This window comes from Malaclemys terrapin, chromosome 2 (assembly GCF_027887155.1).
Source record: "Malaclemys terrapin pileata isolate rMalTer1 chromosome 2, rMalTer1.hap1, whole genome shotgun sequence".
Lineage (NCBI taxonomy): Eukaryota > Metazoa > Chordata > Testudines > Emydidae > Malaclemys > Malaclemys terrapin.
The window spans coordinates 66,923,385-66,941,802 of record NC_071506.1 but is presented as its reverse complement, the minus strand read 5'-3'; the positions used below and the strand labels follow the sequence as shown (position 1 = coordinate 66,941,802).

The following is an 18,418-nucleotide window of genomic DNA, read 5'->3' as shown; positions in this document are numbered from 1 at the left end:
TTAACAAGCCTATCAAATGCAGAAAAACATATGAAATAGACTCGCATCTAAAGGCAGCAACCTCAGTTCCCTGGGCAAAAGGACAGGACAACTATGCTAAAGAATTGGGCACTGTCATACACTGCACGGCTGCACATAACAGGCTGTGCATCTATTTTGTTCTTTGTCTTCCAGTCTAAATAGCTGAGTTGATATGAAGTCACAGCATGCATTTACAAATACGTATAGCACATTAAAACTTTAAGAGAAATGCAAACATCTTTTTGTCTTTAGTTCCTTTAATTTCTTGCAAAGGCCTCTGATTCAGAAAGGCTGGATATACATGCACTGGGGAGTCACTTCAAATAAAGTGCCTTTAAAGCTTTTGGGGGGGGGGGGAGAGCAAAAGTTGGGGGGCCACCTATTTACCATGTGTTGGGAGGGAAGAATTCACAAGTCAGCTAAGCCCTACATTCTGCAATGCACATTTCCCACAACTGTCATGAGAGCTGAAGATAATTAAGTTTAAGTACTACTTAAGAAGCTAGTTTTAGAGTATTCCACTTCTACTCAAAGAGATGACTGTCTTATTTTTCTTTACTAAAAACCATAAATGAAGTTATCAATCCTTTCACTAAAAGGACAGTTTGATAGAAATGATTATTTCATCATATTCAAGCACAGCTTAACAACGCTCTTAACATGAAACTCTGGACATAAAAGAAGCCTCTGTTAATTCAGAGAATAAAAGAGATTTATCACTAAAATAGGTTAACTAACAATGAGTTAATTCCTTCAGAAAACATGTACACATATATCGGAAGAAAGCTTAATACTGTATAATCTATATCAACGAAGAGGTGTCCATCTGCTTGTCACTCACTCCTATGAGGAACAAAGAATACAATCCTAAAGTCATTACTGAGACAAAACTCTTAGTGACATCAACTTGCCCAAGCAGGTTTTGTGGACTTTGACCCAAGCTAACTGAATATATTGAGAGCTTCATGGCTGTAACTAACAGTGTGATTGAAGTAGTAAAAACTGCTGGGCCTCATTTTTCTCGAAATGTATATCCCTACCAGATTAAATAGCTAGAGCGCCCCTCCCACCAAGTGTCATGAAAAATCCAACCTCTTTTTATATTCAAGATTTTAAAAACTTCCATGAAAATATCTTAAAAATAGAAGAGACTCATAAATATGCCAAACAACCCCTACTTCTTTTGCAAACAACTGAACTAGTAAACTCTTCAGTTAAAGATTACTCAAAAATCAACATACAAGTTTAACAAAGAGAATCAAGTTAGATTTACACGAACACACTGACTTGTTAGTACCGCCTGTATCTACTTGTTAACCAAGATAGGTTTAGCTTACTTTCTCTCTTAAAAAAAAATATTGTAGAGTAGTCCAGTTTTCAAAGCTAGTAAAATTGATTACATTTCAGAGAAACAAGTTACCTATACAAATGATACTTACCAAGCAATGTATTTCATAGTGCATCTTTTTTTAAAACCACAATCTATTTTTCTGTTTGCTTTCTACAGCAGTTGGTACCAATGAGCATGCTCAAGTATTTCCTATGGGAAATGATAATACATCATATATTTGATTGCAAGGAATACTCCAAGTCTGCAAGAACTCACATCTCTTTCTCAGAGGCTAGTATCAACGTTCATCCAGTTTGGGCTTGCTCCCATCGCCCAAATACTAGTGATAGTTACTCTTTCATTTTAGCTTACAATCCAATTTCTATATTTGTAATATTATCAGCACGAGTGATGTCATGCGTAGGAAGAAACTAACAGAATAAAAGTCAAGACCACTTTTTGACTTTGATTTCAGGACCAAAGAGAAACATACATGAACATATTACACAAAGCAACACATCTTCAAAAATTATTATAAGGAAGCAATTACATTTGAAAAGCATAAAGAAAGAAAGGGGAACACTAGATAATTATTTTATATGAACTCTTTATGGCAGTTTCCACAGTCATGAACTTTACATCATAAAGAACAATCTGAACATCTAGATTAACATAATATGCTTATCAATAACGTCTTAAGTAACAAATCATGAAGTTTTATCACTTAGGAATAACTTTCCTCTCGATTTCATTGTATTGGTATGCTTATACTTGTATTTAAACACCATTTAAAACAGTATGTAGTAATACCATGCACTCATATGTGCAACAATATTTTTATTACTCTTTCTGAAACTGAAAAGTAGCCCATAATATATTAATTAGAATGGTTTAGTCTATACATAATCCCAGTATTAAGACACTAAAGAAAATTATGTCAAGTCACTAAGAAAAATCCATCAGATTCAAATTAAACTGGCACCTATTGCGATCAGCCATGTTTGAGCTGTTTTTTAAGCTCCATGGTTCACAGTTTCTTAAAGTCTCCTGGATGAGATCAATTAAATCTGCATTAACTACAGTACCTTCCAGTGAACAAAATCAGCTTTGACAATATCTGTATTTGGCTTTCAGACAAAGTGCTAAATTCTAAGGGCTTTTTCCATGTATTTTGTTCTCATTCGGCTTAATATTCATTTTGTTTAAAATACTTTTTGGAGGAAATGGACAATAATAACTGATAATATTCAGCAAGCAGAGTATATGAACCCCTTTGTAGTATACCATTTGACTAAACACACAAGAATAGCTGCAAGCTGTAGAGGTTAATTTTTTCAATTTTAGATACTGAGTATGAAAATGTAAATCCATACTTACAAGTGATGAATAGTGTACTTGCTAGAGATTAATCAATTTTATTAAATGTACAACTAATATCACTTTAGGAATTTTTATTTATATTAAGAAGTTTAAGAAATAATAAAAATTTACCAAGTCTTAAATATATTTTATTACTAAATATACAGTCTTGAAGTTTAATAATAAACTGTCAGAACTCCTTTACTTCTGGGATAGAATTTTTCTTTTTTCTTTTTTTAAATGGTCCTTTTCAAAAGGTCTGTCTTAGTAGTCTGGAATAGTTTCCTATATTATACATAACTCAACGACTGTAACATCCTCCCTAACAGATCAGAAAAGTCTCATTTTTAAAGAAATCGGTAACAGTCATGATGAATATGTATACCACACTAAGCACTGGCTTATTAAAAGTAGTATTGTAAAATCACACTAATTTGCATACAAGAAATGGTCTTTGCACTTCTTAAAGGCTAAATAGCATGATGTTGTAGTGATGTCTCATTAATTCAGACTTGAATGCTTTCTCAAAATATGTTACAGAACATTTACTAGTAAGTTAGATACACCACAGTATGCACTTGTCAAATCAACAAACAAGATGAGTTTTGTGATGCATTATCTTTGCTTTTTGTTTGCTTACTTTATGATTTGCACAATTCAGTAACTGGGAATGGGATCCCTGGTCAATGTGAATAAGCAAGATTCTACTATGCACATTTTATTAATGAAAAATCTCCAGTTTTTGACAGTCTACAAATATTAAATTTGACCCCACATTAAAAGACATAAGACTAGAACTTTCCATTAATTTTTTTTAATTATAGTATATGTGATAGTAAAGATTTGAAAAGACATTTTTTAAAAATCCTAGGTCGCTATCAGCATGCAAACTACACAACCAGATGACCTGTCTTTTACAGAAACATGAAATTATTTTTAGTTACCCTAACATTACTCAAAACAAGTATGACAAAATTCCCATTAAACACTTTCTAATCTGATTTCTAGGGATATTCTCCTCAGAGAGGCATTTGGCATGTTAAGTGCAAAAGAAGATTATAACAATTCAATTTACTGTAACAGACACTTTTTGTATTTTCCAAGTTCCTTTACATATGTAATTCTTCATTTCTTTCTATTGTCATATTAAACTTTGCTCTTCTGTTTCCCATTTAACTTCTTACAATTCAATAAAGTTAGTTTACTTCATAGTTTTGAATGACTGTTCTATGCATTATTGACTACCTTGGGTATATTCACTTGTTTTACCTATTTTAATCTTTGTTTTTATGCTGTATTACTTTGACAACTCTCGTTATCTCTTTTAAAAAAAGAAAATCATGAACATCAGATCATACTCTACCCTCATTTATACCTATGCAACTCCACTGAAATGAGCAGGGTTTCATGGTACATCTGAGAACAGAATTTTGTCCATTTACTTTTTATTATAAAATATACTGGACAAAATGTATTCAGATTCTAAACAGATAAGTGTATTTTAAAGGTAAGAAGAGATATTAGGAAAGCTTACAAAACAAGTTAATTTATCCTATTAACAGGAGTATAATTGCATAAGCTCTCTCACTTCTCAATGATCAAGTATGCACACACACTTCATATGTAGTCATCTCAGATTCCCCTCACTCACTGTGGGCAGTTTTAATACCATGATCCTGGGGTAACTCTGTATACAAGTTATCCAGGGACTATTTAAATATTAGCAATTTTAATATATTCTGTGAGAATGCCCCATCTTTGTAAGTAGTGTCACATCACGATTTTGGGTTTTTTACAGTATTACAGCATGTCTTGTCAACTTTTTTTTAAATATGAAATTGTACTTGGAGTTTCTGCTAATATGCCCTAAAAAGATGAGAATGACAGGTGTACACTTTGAGGGTGGAAGGAAGAAAAGAATCCAAGTAGCAGATTAATATACTTGAAAACAGAACTTAACATGGCATTATTATGTTCAAGTCTATTCATTATTAGGTTCTCGTAGTTGCAGATTTCTAATTATTGTAATACAAAACAATTAGAACTCTTTTCATATTTGGTGTAGTTATGTTTGATGTTCTGTGGACAACTGGTCATTTAAAATCCATTATTAATTGCAATCTATTCAACTGTAGATTATAGATAATTATGTTCCCCATTACATTAAAATAATTTAAAGTATAGGAACCTGCATGAGCGAGTCTAATGAGTTATAAGTAATATGTTTTAAGTTCAGGCCCCAAGTTTGCACAATTTATAAATCAATAAACATTTGACTAAGTCCTAGATGTGATTTTTGATTAACAGAAAAAACACACATTATTTTATTAGCAAGATATTTTACTAGCTAAATGCAGCAATCTTCTGCCACACGTTAGAACTCCAAAACACTTACTTCACAACTGATCAATATGAAATGTTACTTTGTTCTCATATTTGAATTATTTTGAAATAGTTCCCTAAAGCTACCTAAACATTTGGTAATTGGTTAAAGATGGTTAGCAGTTCACTGGGCAGATAGAAATATGCAATATCAAAAGTAAAGAAAGTTAAAAGTTCACTATTCTATTTCAAGAGGATATTCTCACCAAGTATTCTGTCACCACAGAAGAGGCAGTTGCTAGTTCCTTTTAACACTACAGTGCATCTGAGGATGATTTAAGCACTGTTACATGTTTTACATTTTCCAAAATATTATCCTTTGGTAAACAAATTAACTTGTTTAGGATGCCTTCCTAACAATATTTCTCTAATCATGAAAGCTAGTTTTTAAGATCTAACATGCTATAGATACCAGATAAAAACCTTAGGTTTTAGATTCTGCAATAAAACAAGTCTTTCAGTAAAATCATTTAAAACCACTACAATACTGGTTAATTCAGAACGTAAGTAGTCACCCACTTTATCCCATTCATTTTATAAAACATCTGCACTGCACTGAAAGGAGGAGACTTAAGAGCACCATTTTGGCTCAATAGCTCTAGAGATGGATGACCATTTAAAGTAGTTGCATTTTGGATGCAGTGAATTTTTGTATTACATAAAGTGAAAAACTTGAAAAAAAAATTTAATTTACATTTCAAAGATCTGTACTTGGGGAAAATCATTTTTCAGGCTAATTTACTAAATAAAGTGTGCATGCCAAGAACCATACTTAGATTAAGTGTGCAAGAAAAGTTTAATGTATGAGAATCTATATTCTTGCATTTGTTGAACAATTTTAGAATCAGTGTAGCTAATAAAAACTACACAAACATTATCTGATAGGATAGATAAATGCCTACAAAAGCTTTTAATGCATTTAGAACATTCTAGTTTACCTACAGAAACTAGGACAACTTTACCAACAACAAACAGCCCATGAACATTTATTTCCTTAGGTACTTAAAGGGCAAATTTTCAAATGATTTATCATGTATCAAGTCAGAGCTATAGATATTAGAAAAAGGAGTATCTAAATTCTAAAAGCTTCAGTTCCTTGAAATGTTACTTTTATTTCTACCAAACACCACCTCATCACTAAGAATAATTCAGTATTCTACAAAATGAGAGCAACTAAGGATATAAAGAATACTATTAAGTAACATTTACCACATAATCAAGTAGAATAACAGAATATAGATAAAACCCAAATTAGAGTGTCTGAATATCTTCCCCCACTGAATTTTGTACTATACTTGGATGGACTGGATTCACTTCACAATAAGCAGTTGTGAGTCAAGAAAGATACTCAGCAACTGTTACACCACACTTGATGTTATGAACAATGCCTATATCTATATTCAGGATTACAAAAAGTAAATGATAATTTAAGTTTCCAAATAAATGAAATGTCGTACATTAAATACTTCCAATCATCATCAATGCAGCATTAGTTTAAAATTAAAAAAATATACATCTTATTTTCAGTATCATTAACTAGTGTAATAAAGTTACTTCTGTATAACTAAAGAACCAAAAAATTGCACTTCACTAAATAAACATATGACACTTTAAGAATTTTGTCAAATTTCTGTTTTTTTCACGTCAGTATAACTTTAATCAACAAAAAAGGAAAAGGTTTATGGAAAAATAATTGGAGAGGCCCTTCTAAATTTTAATTCTTTTGTAAATATGTGAAAGATCTCTAAAACATGGAAAGACAGTTTTATAAAAATGTACAATTTCATTCCTTCATGCTAACAGATTAATCCTTCCCCCTTAATGAGCTTTTTTCTTGCCTAAGAATAGTTGATGTGATTTAATTTTCAAAGCTGTGAGTCACTGGAAAACTTTGTGATTTCTTCCAAATCTGTAACCACAAGCCTATCCCAGTCAACAATAGTTTTATAGTCACATTTACAATAAAGGTACAGATTACTTGTAAGGAAAGGCTATTGAACACAGTGGGCTATAACAACTTATATTTAATGTCTATAGGGCAAAAGAAGCCATTTGCTGAAAAGGCTTCCCTACAAGTTCAGCCCTCCTCCTATCTCTGGAAGTGGATTCCTTGTATTTAAGTTTTAATTTAGAATTAAATATAAAGGCTACACAAACAAAGCAATTGTAATGAAAAAATGTAATAATTTCTGATAAAGATATCTAATTGGTATATTAAGAAGTTATGCTAAGAATTTTAAAAGTTAGGTGTCTTACTGAGAACTAAAATACATACAAGATAACAGGCATATAGACAAGTAGAACAATTCACATCATAGTAGTTAAATATTTACAAATTAAAAATACAGCAGGAATCTGTACCAGCTACCATACTGATGTTAAATGTATATATATGGAGCTTGAGTGTGGTTAAGATTCTGTAAAAAACTGAAGGTAATTTTTCAAGAGATGTTATAATTACACAACTAAGGTGTAAAAAGTCCCTAGTCTGGCCAATTAAAAGCAAACAGTTACTGCACTATTTTCTAAACCTTTTGGAACTGTTCACAGGTTTTAAATACAGAAGAAGCTTTGCACTGCTTTTCAATAGACAGATGTCCCCCATAAAGCTGAAATTACTCAAAGTGAAAATTATGCACTTAATAACTTTTTACAAGATGGCTTTGAAATTTTGTTACACAATAGCCTTTAGTCTCCTTTCAAGGAATTGAGAACTAGTAGAAGTATACTATTTTTATATTAATAATGTTAGACTTTTTAATTTCTGCAACATCCATTCCAAAATCGTTTCCAAAACACAGCATTTTAACTAATGCATTAAGAAAACTCTCCTGAAGGCTTGCTACAACAAAAGAAATGCTTGGATCCAAACGAATCTGCAAGTGTATCCCTATTATGTGGCATTAATTTATCATACACAGGTCACTTTAATGTCTTTATCTTAAAAAAAAAAAAACGGAACCACCCCTTTGCTTTAGGCAGAGGTTCTGCATAGGTGATAACTATAAGAAAAGAGAAGCTGTCTCTTTAAAATGCCCTGCTCTGTCCCTGATCCCACGTGGAACCAACATCAGCAGCACTTTCGCATTAACTTCAATGTGATGCAAGATGAGGCATCATTTTATATAAATAAAACAAGAAGGCTGCTGAATACATTCTTTATGGGACACAAACAGGTGAACTAAGCATGCCAGTGAAATCACCAGGCATCCCCAGAAGAGGTGCCCTTACTCTGCGCCCTCTACGCCAGAAGAGGTGCCCTTACTTTCTCTCTCTCTGAGGAAATGTTCCAATCCAACACTACACTGAAGAATCCAGTTTAAATAGAGGATGGAGTCACAAGTAAAATTTGAATTTCAAATGCAACGAAAATGTACTTTATAAACCGGAAAGGTTTACTCTTTGCTTCACACATCCTAATTAGATCAGGAAAGTGACACTACAAAGGCATTACATTCCGGCCAAAAAATAAGAAAAAGAGAAACCAACCGCACACAAAAAGCATTAAAAAGGAAGTTATAAAGGAGCAAATATAGCATTTATCTTATCTAAAAATCACTCCACATTACCCCAAAGTTATGTAGTTTCTGCACTACCATCTCCCCCTACCTCTCTCATCTGAATGGGATTTTCACGTTTTCTTATTGTCGGTGGCGAGTTATAAGAGGCTTTTGCCTTTCCAAAGAATTCATCAACAGAAAAAATAATAAATATTAACTCCTTGCTCCCTGAAACGTTAAAAGGGGCATGCGAGGACACGGGGTTTATTCCGTTACCCTTAGGAAGAAAAGGGGGATCAGCCCCGCTTTTTAAGTATTTTTGGGAATTTTTTTCTAATTTTTATTTTGTTATATGCCTCAGTTCTCCCTCCATTTTGGTTGTTTATGATACTGACAACAAGCTGTCCCTGCTCTCTCTCTCCGGATCTCTCCTGCTTTCAGTTAACAAACCCCTCTCCCCAATGCAACAACACTCAGCATTAACTTGGATTCACACTTTCCTCTAAACATACTCGAATGAGGGAAGCAAAAGGCTCCTGGGCGACTCGAAGGGGGGAGAGCAGATAAATTATTTTCTTTATTATGGAAGGAAAAACTTTAGTCTTCCCCCCACCAAAAAAAAAAAAAAAAAAAAACCCGAAGGAAAGGGGGGCTGAGTCCCGCAAAGTGACTCCAGATCCCCCCAAAAGATTGAGCTACCTACTTCCTAGGACAAACTCTGGAGAGTGGGGTCCACCCGGGAAATTTTTGTGCAAAATGCGCCTGGTTTGATAGTTCGGGTGAATTTATATTAATTTTTCCCTCATTTTTGGGCAACACGGTCTCTAATGTCTTCCGCTCCCTCTCGCTGCTGTCACTCTATTCACAGCACAGACCCTGGAGAAGGAGGGGGGGGTGCTAGAAGATGGGAGAGGGGGGGAACTTCTGCAAAAAACTTTTCAGAACTCCCCAACGAAGCTAAGGGGTGGGGGAGAACCCTTCTCCCTCCTTAAGTTCCCCAGGCAAACTTCTCTCCCTCTTTAACTACTACGGTGCAGGAGGGAAGAAGGGGGGAGGGTGGACTAAACTCCTAAGATATATTTTTATAAAATACATTTTCCAGACTATCTATTTTTCTCCCCTACTTTCTGCCTTGGGGTGCCCAGAAGGATAGTGGGGGCAGCTCCGAGATGGGAGGGGGCGCGATTAACACAAACTTTTCCTTGCCGCTGCTTGCTGCTCCTCTCTCCGCTCCCCCCTCCTCCTTCTCCTCCTCCCCCTTCATAATTTAAATAACCCTGATATTTCCCTGCTAAACCCCGGCGCCTGCCCCCCAAACCCGCAGCAGACTCACCGCGGGAGCCTCAGCATCCCCTCTGCGCCCCGTTTCCACCCTTTACAGTGTTCTCCGATTTTTCTGTAATTTTTTCCCCATATTTCGGGCTGGACGCGGCGGGCCTGGAAATTGTTTGCTTTCCCCTCTTTCCAGCAGCCATTGTAGTGTATGCGCTGCGGTGCAGCCCAGCCTGCCGCACACGCCGCGCCCACACCGCCCGCCGCCCACACGCGCCGCGGGTTGGCCACCTCCCCCCGTCACTCAGGGCTCCGGCCGCGCCCCGCTGGAGGCGCCTGCGGCCCGCGCCGCCCGCCTGATTGGTGGAAGAAGGCGCCGCTCAGGCGGGGGAGGGCGGGGCCGAGCGGGGATTGGCGGCCCGGCCGCGGGCTCGGCGCTGTCACTCAAACCGGCCGGGGAGCCAGGAGTGGGCGGCGGCGGTGTCAGTCCGGGGGGAGCCGCGGGGCCGGGAGCGGGCTAGGCTGCGCCCCTACATAACTGCTGCCGCCCGAGCTGCCGCTGACGTCTTTCGAATTGGAGACGGGGCTCGCGCGCCTGCTTAGCCGCCCGTGAGGTAAGTGCGGGGCCAGGGTGCCGCGGGCCGGTCTTTCCCGCCGGGACGTCCGCGCCGCCTTCCCCCTGCAGCCCGGCCGGTGGCCGGGGACCCGCCGCTCCGGGAGCGGGGCTTTGTCCTCCCGCCTCAGGGTGGGGAACAGGAGCGGGGCCCGCTCGCTTCACCTCCGCGGCTGCCCTGACGGCAGGGGGCGCCCCCGCAGCTGGGCCCGGGCGGAGAGGCGGGCGAGCCTGCACCGGAGTTCAGGCTTCCCTGTCACTGAAACGGAGGGGCGGGGGCGGTGTCTCCGCTCGCTGCAGCCCCTCGCCGCTGCGGGCGGCGCCCTGCCCCCCTCCCACCCTCTGGAAGCGGCGCCGACCCTCTGCCGGCGAAACGGGGGAACAAGTGTGTAAAAGGCCCCCGGGCTCCCGTGTGACAGGCGCCCAGCGTGTGCGGCGTGTCCCCGGGGGCAGCTCGGGGACGGAGCCTGGGGCCTCCCGAGACCCGCCAGGTCCCCGGAGCGCAGCGCCCGAGAAAGTGACTGGCCCGTAAGCAGATATTTGGAGGCACCTTCCTGTCCCGGCTTTGAGACGGGAGAGGCCAGGCGAGGGGCAGCCCCTAAATCACTCAGCCCCCTGTTGTAGCCTCCTCCGCTCTCACAGATCGAGGTGTTAATTCAGCCCACCTCGTTAATGACAGTTTTAGGGCTTGACTGTACTGGGTTCCGCTTAAACACTTGGCCCTGGGAGCCCTGGAAAATAGCTTGATGGCTCTTGAACTGAAAGTCTGCCCTGGGGTTAAACTGTACTAGTAAGAAATATTTTCCTTGTCTGTGCTATTATTTACAACTGTTCATTAATTTAGTAAAACATAATTAAAAACTGTAGTATAAACAAAGCCTTGATGTGTTTGGGGTTGGCCCTGTATTCCTAAAGCAGGCAGGTCTGTCTGTGTATGTGTAAAAATCGGAGGGGGGGAGGGGGAAGAGATTACTTCCTGTTAACTCAAATAGTAGTAGCATTTGCATGTGAGCTACCTGTCGGTCAGGCTTGATAGTGGGTTGTGCTCCTAATGTTGTTGAAGCACTTCATAGAAAATTCAGTTCAAGAGTCATCAGATTATCTTCCACGGTGCCCTTACCGGTGAAGTATTTTTTGTAGTAGTGCTCAGTATTTTTGCAAATAGACAAGTTTTTGCACATTCTAAACCAAATTACTAAACAACTTCATAAGAACAAAACCTACTTTTTAAACATCAAATTGACAAACAATACACTCTCTACATTTCATTGTCAATTGGACTGGACAGATTGACAAGCACAGGAAATATCTCTGCTTTAAATGAGCTATTAGTCATTTGTGTACTGACTGACATTAATAGTGTAAACATTAGACAAAATCTGCTTCCAGTAAGTGACCTTCGGCCTCTTCATTTGAAAGATCACTTTCATGACGATGGTCTTAAAAGCATACCAGCAATGTGTCCTTATTGAGCCTGCTTTTCTAAAATAAATGCAACACACCAGTTATAAGTAATACTTGGGCAAACCTCTGAAATGTCATGTTAATAGCAATTATGTAGATAGGCTGTACCTTATATACCCGATCATAAGCTGAATGTTTTTGGTAAAAAAAGTGACACATCGAAGAGCGGGGGTCGGCTTATAAATGGGTTTACACCAAAATTTGATGATTTTAAACTCTATGGAATCATTGTATTGAATATCTAATACATTGTCGTTTTGTTTACTTGGAGCTCCTGCAGGCATGGAGCCCCTCAGCGCCCTGTGGCCGCGGAGGGACTCCATGCCTGCAGATGCTCCTAGTAAACAAAATGTCCCGACCCGCTAGCGGCTTACCTTGATGGCCAGAAGCCAAAGTTTGCCAACCCCTGAAATATAGGGTCGGCTTATGAAAGGGTCATACAGGTTTTGCTGTTTTTACCTAACCGTCTTAGGGGGTTAGCTTATAAACAAATGGGCTAATGAACGAGTATATATGGTAGGTTCTTTTGGCCTTTTCCGCAATCCCTGGTTATCTAAGAACTAGCATTACTGTTAGTGTACATCCATTTTATTTTTAAACCCTGTGTGATCAAAAACACTCTTGCTCTAGCTAAGAAACTGAATATTTAGCTCCAGATATCAGTTACAATACAGCTAAAATGTCAAGCTCACTGTGAAAACGGTTGCTTAAAAAAAACTTTCAGTATGTGAATTAATATTTTTAACTTGTATGCAGTCTTCCCTCATCACTAAAATCTGAGAGTTCAAATGCTTCTCAAAAGAAACAATGTTCTAAAGTGTGATTCTCCAGTGGAAAAGGCATCGGAGTTCCATTCTTGTTTCAGTGACTTCAAACTCTGTTTAAAAAACATGTTCCAACTGTATACTCTGGTCTTAGATCTGAAGCTGCTGTTTCTCCTTTGTACACAATTACCTGTGGTGTAAATAAAACCACCCCCAAACAAATTAGGAAACCAAATTCTGCCCTCAGAAGCACCTGGGCAACCTAGTTTTCAGAGAGGCTGCCCAAGTGTAACTAAGGGCAGAATTTGGCCTGCAATTGAAACTTAACAGTTCAGTTCATTTACAAAAAGTACTAGAATCCCACTACCTCCTATGTATTGGCTCTGCAGTGGTAAGAACACTAAAAAGGACTAAATAGATTTGTTACTGATATAAGCAGAGTTAGTACAGGGTGCTATTTTTACTGTAGATACTCTTAAATTACATTTGTATTTCTAAGCATGTCTTTAACAGCAGCTTTTTGCAGAAAAATATTTGAGATCAAATAGGAAGCTCAGTGTCAAACTGAAACTAGTTTTCTACTTTATTTCACACTGGTTTAGCAATTAGAAACTAGCTTCAATATTAGTATGTAATCCTTGTTTAAAAATCTGATTTGTTAAATGTGGGTTAAGTAGGACATAAGTGGACCCTAAGGAACCATTTTTGTATCTCAAACATGTCCCTAATTGGTAATGTAGTAGATCTAGATGTTTCTGTACTCAAAGCCTAGTTTCCACTATGGCCCTGATTCTTGTGGACTGGCCAAGAAGCACTTGACCCAAGCTAGGAGGGGTTTGCTTGTGCACATTACTCCTTTTCAGTTCTGTGCCATCTGGGTGCAAGGCTGGTCACCAGTTTAAATTAGAGCAGTTTGAGAGTTCTCTAAATATGCAGTGGCTGTTAAAAGTCCCTAGGGCCTTTTGTAGTATCTGGGGAGTTTGGGGGTGTAGGACTATGTGAGACATACCCCTTTCCTCAGCCAAATCCCTACACTGATCATCAGGAGTTGGCATAGGAGCTACTACATGGCTAGGAAAATGGAATCCTAGTGGCTTGCTAAACTGCTCTGAGCTGCTTTCTACCATCAGAGTAGCATGAAGCATCCTAATACAGTAGAAAACCAGGCCTCTTGTATACAGAAAACAGAACAAGTTTCTGTATGCCTGTTTTTTCTAAATTCTGTTTTTTACAAAATCTCTGCCAAATCTTGCATGTATGTGCTATGGTAGAGGTTTCTGCATTAACCCACTTAAAATGGAAATTCAAACTGAGGCTCTTAACATTAATGGCACTCGTGGGTCAAATATAAAAAAATTCTTTCTTTTCTGCTTCTAGCTGCAGTAAGACATTTTAGGATGTCCAGAAATGTGCAGCGACTTAGAGACCACGATACAAATCCATGTCTAGCGGTAAGATTGGTCAGTTATGATTTAATCTGAAGATGCATTACTGTAGGGGTATGAAAACTACCCAAATAGTTCCTTCTAAAAGCAAGTAGTTTATAATTCTTCATCTTCCTTCTTAAGGGGTGTATGTGTGGCTGTAAACATCAGAAATATTTGGACCTTTTAAGTTGAAAATATTAAGTTCAGAAACTAATAGCTCTTCATGAATGGATGGGGTAGGCTTCTGGTTATCAGGTTTGGAATTCTGATTGTGGTTTCAAGGACAGACTTAAATCCTTGTAGCTTGGATTTGTTCCCCTCTCTAATTACCTAAAAAAAAAAAAAAAAAAAAAAAAAATCAAGTGTTTTGCAGTTTACTGTGTTCTTTTGAAAGAGCCAAATAGAACTTCTATCTGCGTTCTGCAGACGGATGACTTGATTCCCCCCCCCCCCCCCCCCAGAGGTTCTGAGCAGCCACAACTCCTAGTTTTGAAGTCTTTGCTTTCAGATTCCCTGGCCCTTCTTGTAAGAGCAGGAGTTTGCCCTAGTATCCTTGATGTAAAGTTTCTCCTTCTACTTCCCCAACTATTGTTTGTAGCACTTAGACAGGTTGGCTGCCTCCCTTAATCTTAATTTCTAAAATACTTTGGGGATTTTTTAGAATGAAATAATGCACTAAAAATGTGTAAATATATTTATCCCCACCAGCTCTTAAGTGTGACATGTCTTCCATATTAAAGGAAACGGATGCCTCTAGACAATGTTTGGATGACAATAACTACAGAAAGGATATGTGTGCCTCTTATTTTTTAAAGTACAAAAACTGCAGAAAATTTTGGGTAAGTAGGCTTGAGCAAAATTCTCAATCAAACAGAATATTTTGGTTTAACGAAACAGTCCTTTGGGTTTATCCTGGTAACTAATGCCTAACACTAATCAAACTTTTTGCACTAGATAATTCCAGTTTATACAGTCAATACTGTGACATGTATTAAGGGTCTAGTATTTTCATTTTAATAGTGCTAAAACAGTAATGAAAGAACAAAAGTAATTTTAGTTTTGCCTCTGTAATTTTAAGAACAATGACTATACTAAGTAATTTTCGGACGTTAAGGTAATGCATAAGTGCAAGTCTTAAACTGCTATATTTGTCCTTTTTTACAAATCTGAGTGGGTCTACTCAAATGTTTTTTGCAGTGTTAAATACGCCCAGTCTCCTTCTAAATCCTTAGAATTTAGTATTGGTACTATATCCTGACCCAAATCTCATGGATATATTAGAACAAAATTTTTAAACAATATAATCAGGGAGTTTTCCTTCCTATGTTAACTTCCCTCACCGTTCTATTCACTTTGGCCTGGTCTACACTGGGCGTGAATAATGTAGCTGAAGTCGACATACTTAGATCAACTTACCGCGGTGTCTTCACTACAGTGAGTCGACTGCTGCCACTTCCCCCGTTGACTCTGCCTGCACTTCTCACCGAGCTGGAGTACAGAAGTCGATGGGAGAGCGCTCGGGGATCGATTTATTGCATCTAGACTAGACACGATATATCAATCCCCACTGGATCCATCGCTGCCCGCCGGTAGTGAAGACCTACCCTTTGTCTTCCCTGAAACTGTTCTCCTACACTTCATCTTGCTTCCTATTAATATATCATAACTCCCTCCTGCCCCCCCCATGGGGTGTTCTGCTGCTGCCACTTAAGTTTCCTTCTAACTCCAGCTTTTTCTTGTTCAGACAAAACATTCTGCAGTGGGAATAGCAGCAGAGAAATCACTCCTTCTGTGCTGTACTAGCAACACCCTTTAGCTAATGACTTTCAATAATACTTGTCTGCAAACAGCTTTTTTGGTAGGTTGCACAATTATGCAGTTAATCTGACATTGCCAGGAGAATACTGTAGTTCTTTAAAAGTATTTGCTTTCACCGTCTACTGAAACGGTAAGGTGGATTATCTGATGTTACTTGCCCAATACCAGTGCATTTAACTGAAGTTATCAACTAATCAGATTTTAAGTACCTAGTTTCTGCTATAAAGTACTTGTCAGAAGTACATTCACTAGGAGCTAAATTAGAGGCAGAGACTTCTGAGACATCAGTGTGTTCTCATACTCACTTTCTTCTGTTTACAGCATGCCATTATGATACAAAGGAGAAGAGATGGTGTGAAACCAAATATGCCTACAGCAGACGAGAGAGAGAATATATTGAAGTCAATAGGAGGAACACCAGACTGATCACACAATCTTTGTTTAATATTATGTACATATGAAGATTTGTCAGCTAGGCATTAAATTTTTTTAACATTGCGTCTGTTTATTTAATCATAAGATGTTGCCAACCAAAAAAAGGAACGTTACCTTAGATTGTAAAGCTCTTTGGGTGTTTGGGGGACATGGTGCGGCAGGGACAGCTTTTCTTCTGTTTGTACAGTACCTAGCACAATAGGGTCCTGGTCAGAGTAGGTCTTCTAGGTGCTACCATGATGCAAATAAATAGTAATTACTATGTGCCTAAAAGGGTCACTATAGACATGTACAAAGATGGCCTCAAGGCAGTTATGGAAATGATTCTTAAACTTTCACTTAATGCTGAATACCACATAATTGGCCTTTGATATTTGACAGTGTCTTCAAAACAAGGTTTGGCCTAGAGTCATATATGTGGCAGGGGACAGAGCAGCTGCCTAGAGGGAGAATTACAGAGGAAGAGGAACTAAGACTGGTTTGGTACAACTTAACCAATAACTACTACTCTATTGTTTTGCATAATGGTTAAAGTAGCAGGTCCCTATTCTGGGTTTTTCATATTTATGTGAAAATACCAACATTGACATGAGTAGTCACACTTATCACCGCTCTAATTGGAGGCATCTGACAATACAATCACTGAAGTTACAACTTAAAAAAACTAAACAATACAACCTACTACTAGGAAAAAAATACATAAATGGATTTCAATGGAAACTAATTTCTAGTTAAAGCAAAAAAAAAAATATCAGGTTTGTACAGTAGCCATCTGCTTCTCTAGGGAAAGGCTTGTGAGGAAGAAGTTGAACACCATTGCTCTTAACGTACTTTCTGATTAACTGTTTACTTTTAATGAAATACTTTTTTATACCATCGTCAGCAGGTAAATAGTAGTAGATATTAACAAATAACTGTTGACTGAAAATGCTTAACCTACAATTACTATAAGATATTAAATCTTATTTTGGGCATTTAACAGCACTGTGTGTAGCCAGTTCCTCCTCTCTATGGAACCTTCAATCAAGACCAGAAGCACTTTAAAAAAAAAAAAAAAAAAAAATCTGTGAAGCCACAACTTGAGCATGTATAGTACATAAAGTACCTGCCTAATCAACCACCTTATCTTACCACATTAAGAAAATCCCCTAGTGTTGGCTTTAAAGTGTGAGCTGTGATCCCATTCTGTCAGAGGGAACAACTTCGACAATGTGGAACCGTTCGTTAAGGCTCCTGTTGCAATGGACTTAGCAAGAATATCTTGGCTGACTTCCACTCATGCTGCATATGTGTTCCAGTTGATAGGATGGATGCTTTTGTCTGTAATGTAATGGACTAGTGTATCCTGGCAACACTTCATGGTCTCCAGTTTCTCCCCGCAATTGGCTGCTGTTTCTCACTATTCTTCTGTTAGAAGCCTAGCTCTTCTTCATCCTGGTTTGCATGGTTAGTGCCTGTCTGATATGTCCCCTTTTTTTGTGCCTCCTGAGTGTATTGGTGACCCTTGGCCTTGTCTTTGCTAAGCATTGCTCTTACTGTGTATATTTCCTTATCACCACTTCATGTTCCTGGATGCTGCTTGTTCCTTCCTTGCATTTGTCTGATTGGGAATGGAGAACTAACGGATGTGATTGAACTGACTAGTCTGCAGCTCTTACTACCTTTCTCACTGCCTTTCCTTTTAGTGCTATTTACCACATGCTCTGCTGCACTTTGTTTCCTCTCTCCCTGGTATCCCAAATCCCCAGCTTTGGTTGTTTGCTGTTGCTATGTTGTAGAGCATTTCTGCTGAGTCCAGGCTCCCATACAGCCTTTCTGCCCTATAAGCTTGGGTTTTTTTGTTTTTTTTTTTTTTTAAACCTGGATAACCCTGCTCCCTTTCTAAACAAGTCCACTCCTGCATCTTCCCCACCTTTTGACTCAAACTTCACCATTTTTCACAATAGTTTTTAGGCTAGAAGTGACCCTATCCAGAGAATTCTACCAGATGTAGTCTACCACGACCTCTAACTACATTTTAGTTCCCCTCCACT

The 18,418-nt window shown here is 38.5% G+C and overlaps 2 protein-coding genes across 5 annotated transcripts in view; one reads left to right on the top strand and one right to left on the bottom strand.

Moving 5' to 3' along the window:
* PLAG1 (PLAG1 zinc finger) overlaps positions 1–10,035 on the bottom strand; it is a 49,309-nt gene extending 39,274 nt beyond the window's left edge. For all 4 annotated transcript variants that reach the window (XM_054020714.1, XM_054020715.1, XM_054020713.1 and 1 more), the window contains exon 1: positions 9,926–10,035. The gene's annotated coding sequence lies outside the window, so the exon portion shown is untranslated. The remainder of the gene's footprint in view (positions 1–9,925) is intronic.
* A 333-nt stretch (positions 10,036–10,368) lies between these two features.
* On the top strand, positions 10,369–17,622 carry CHCHD7 (coiled-coil-helix-coiled-coil-helix domain containing 7). The gene is made up of 4 exons (XM_054020640.1): positions 10,369–10,478; positions 14,083–14,156; positions 14,873–14,971; positions 16,272–17,622. Exons 2-4 carry the CDS (start codon positions 14,103–14,105, stop codon positions 16,374–16,376), a joined length of 258 nt encoding a protein of 85 aa, XP_053876615.1. The 5' UTR covers positions 10,369–10,478; positions 14,083–14,102; the 3' UTR covers positions 16,377–17,622.
* The last annotated feature ends 796 nt before the right edge of the window (positions 17,623–18,418 follow it).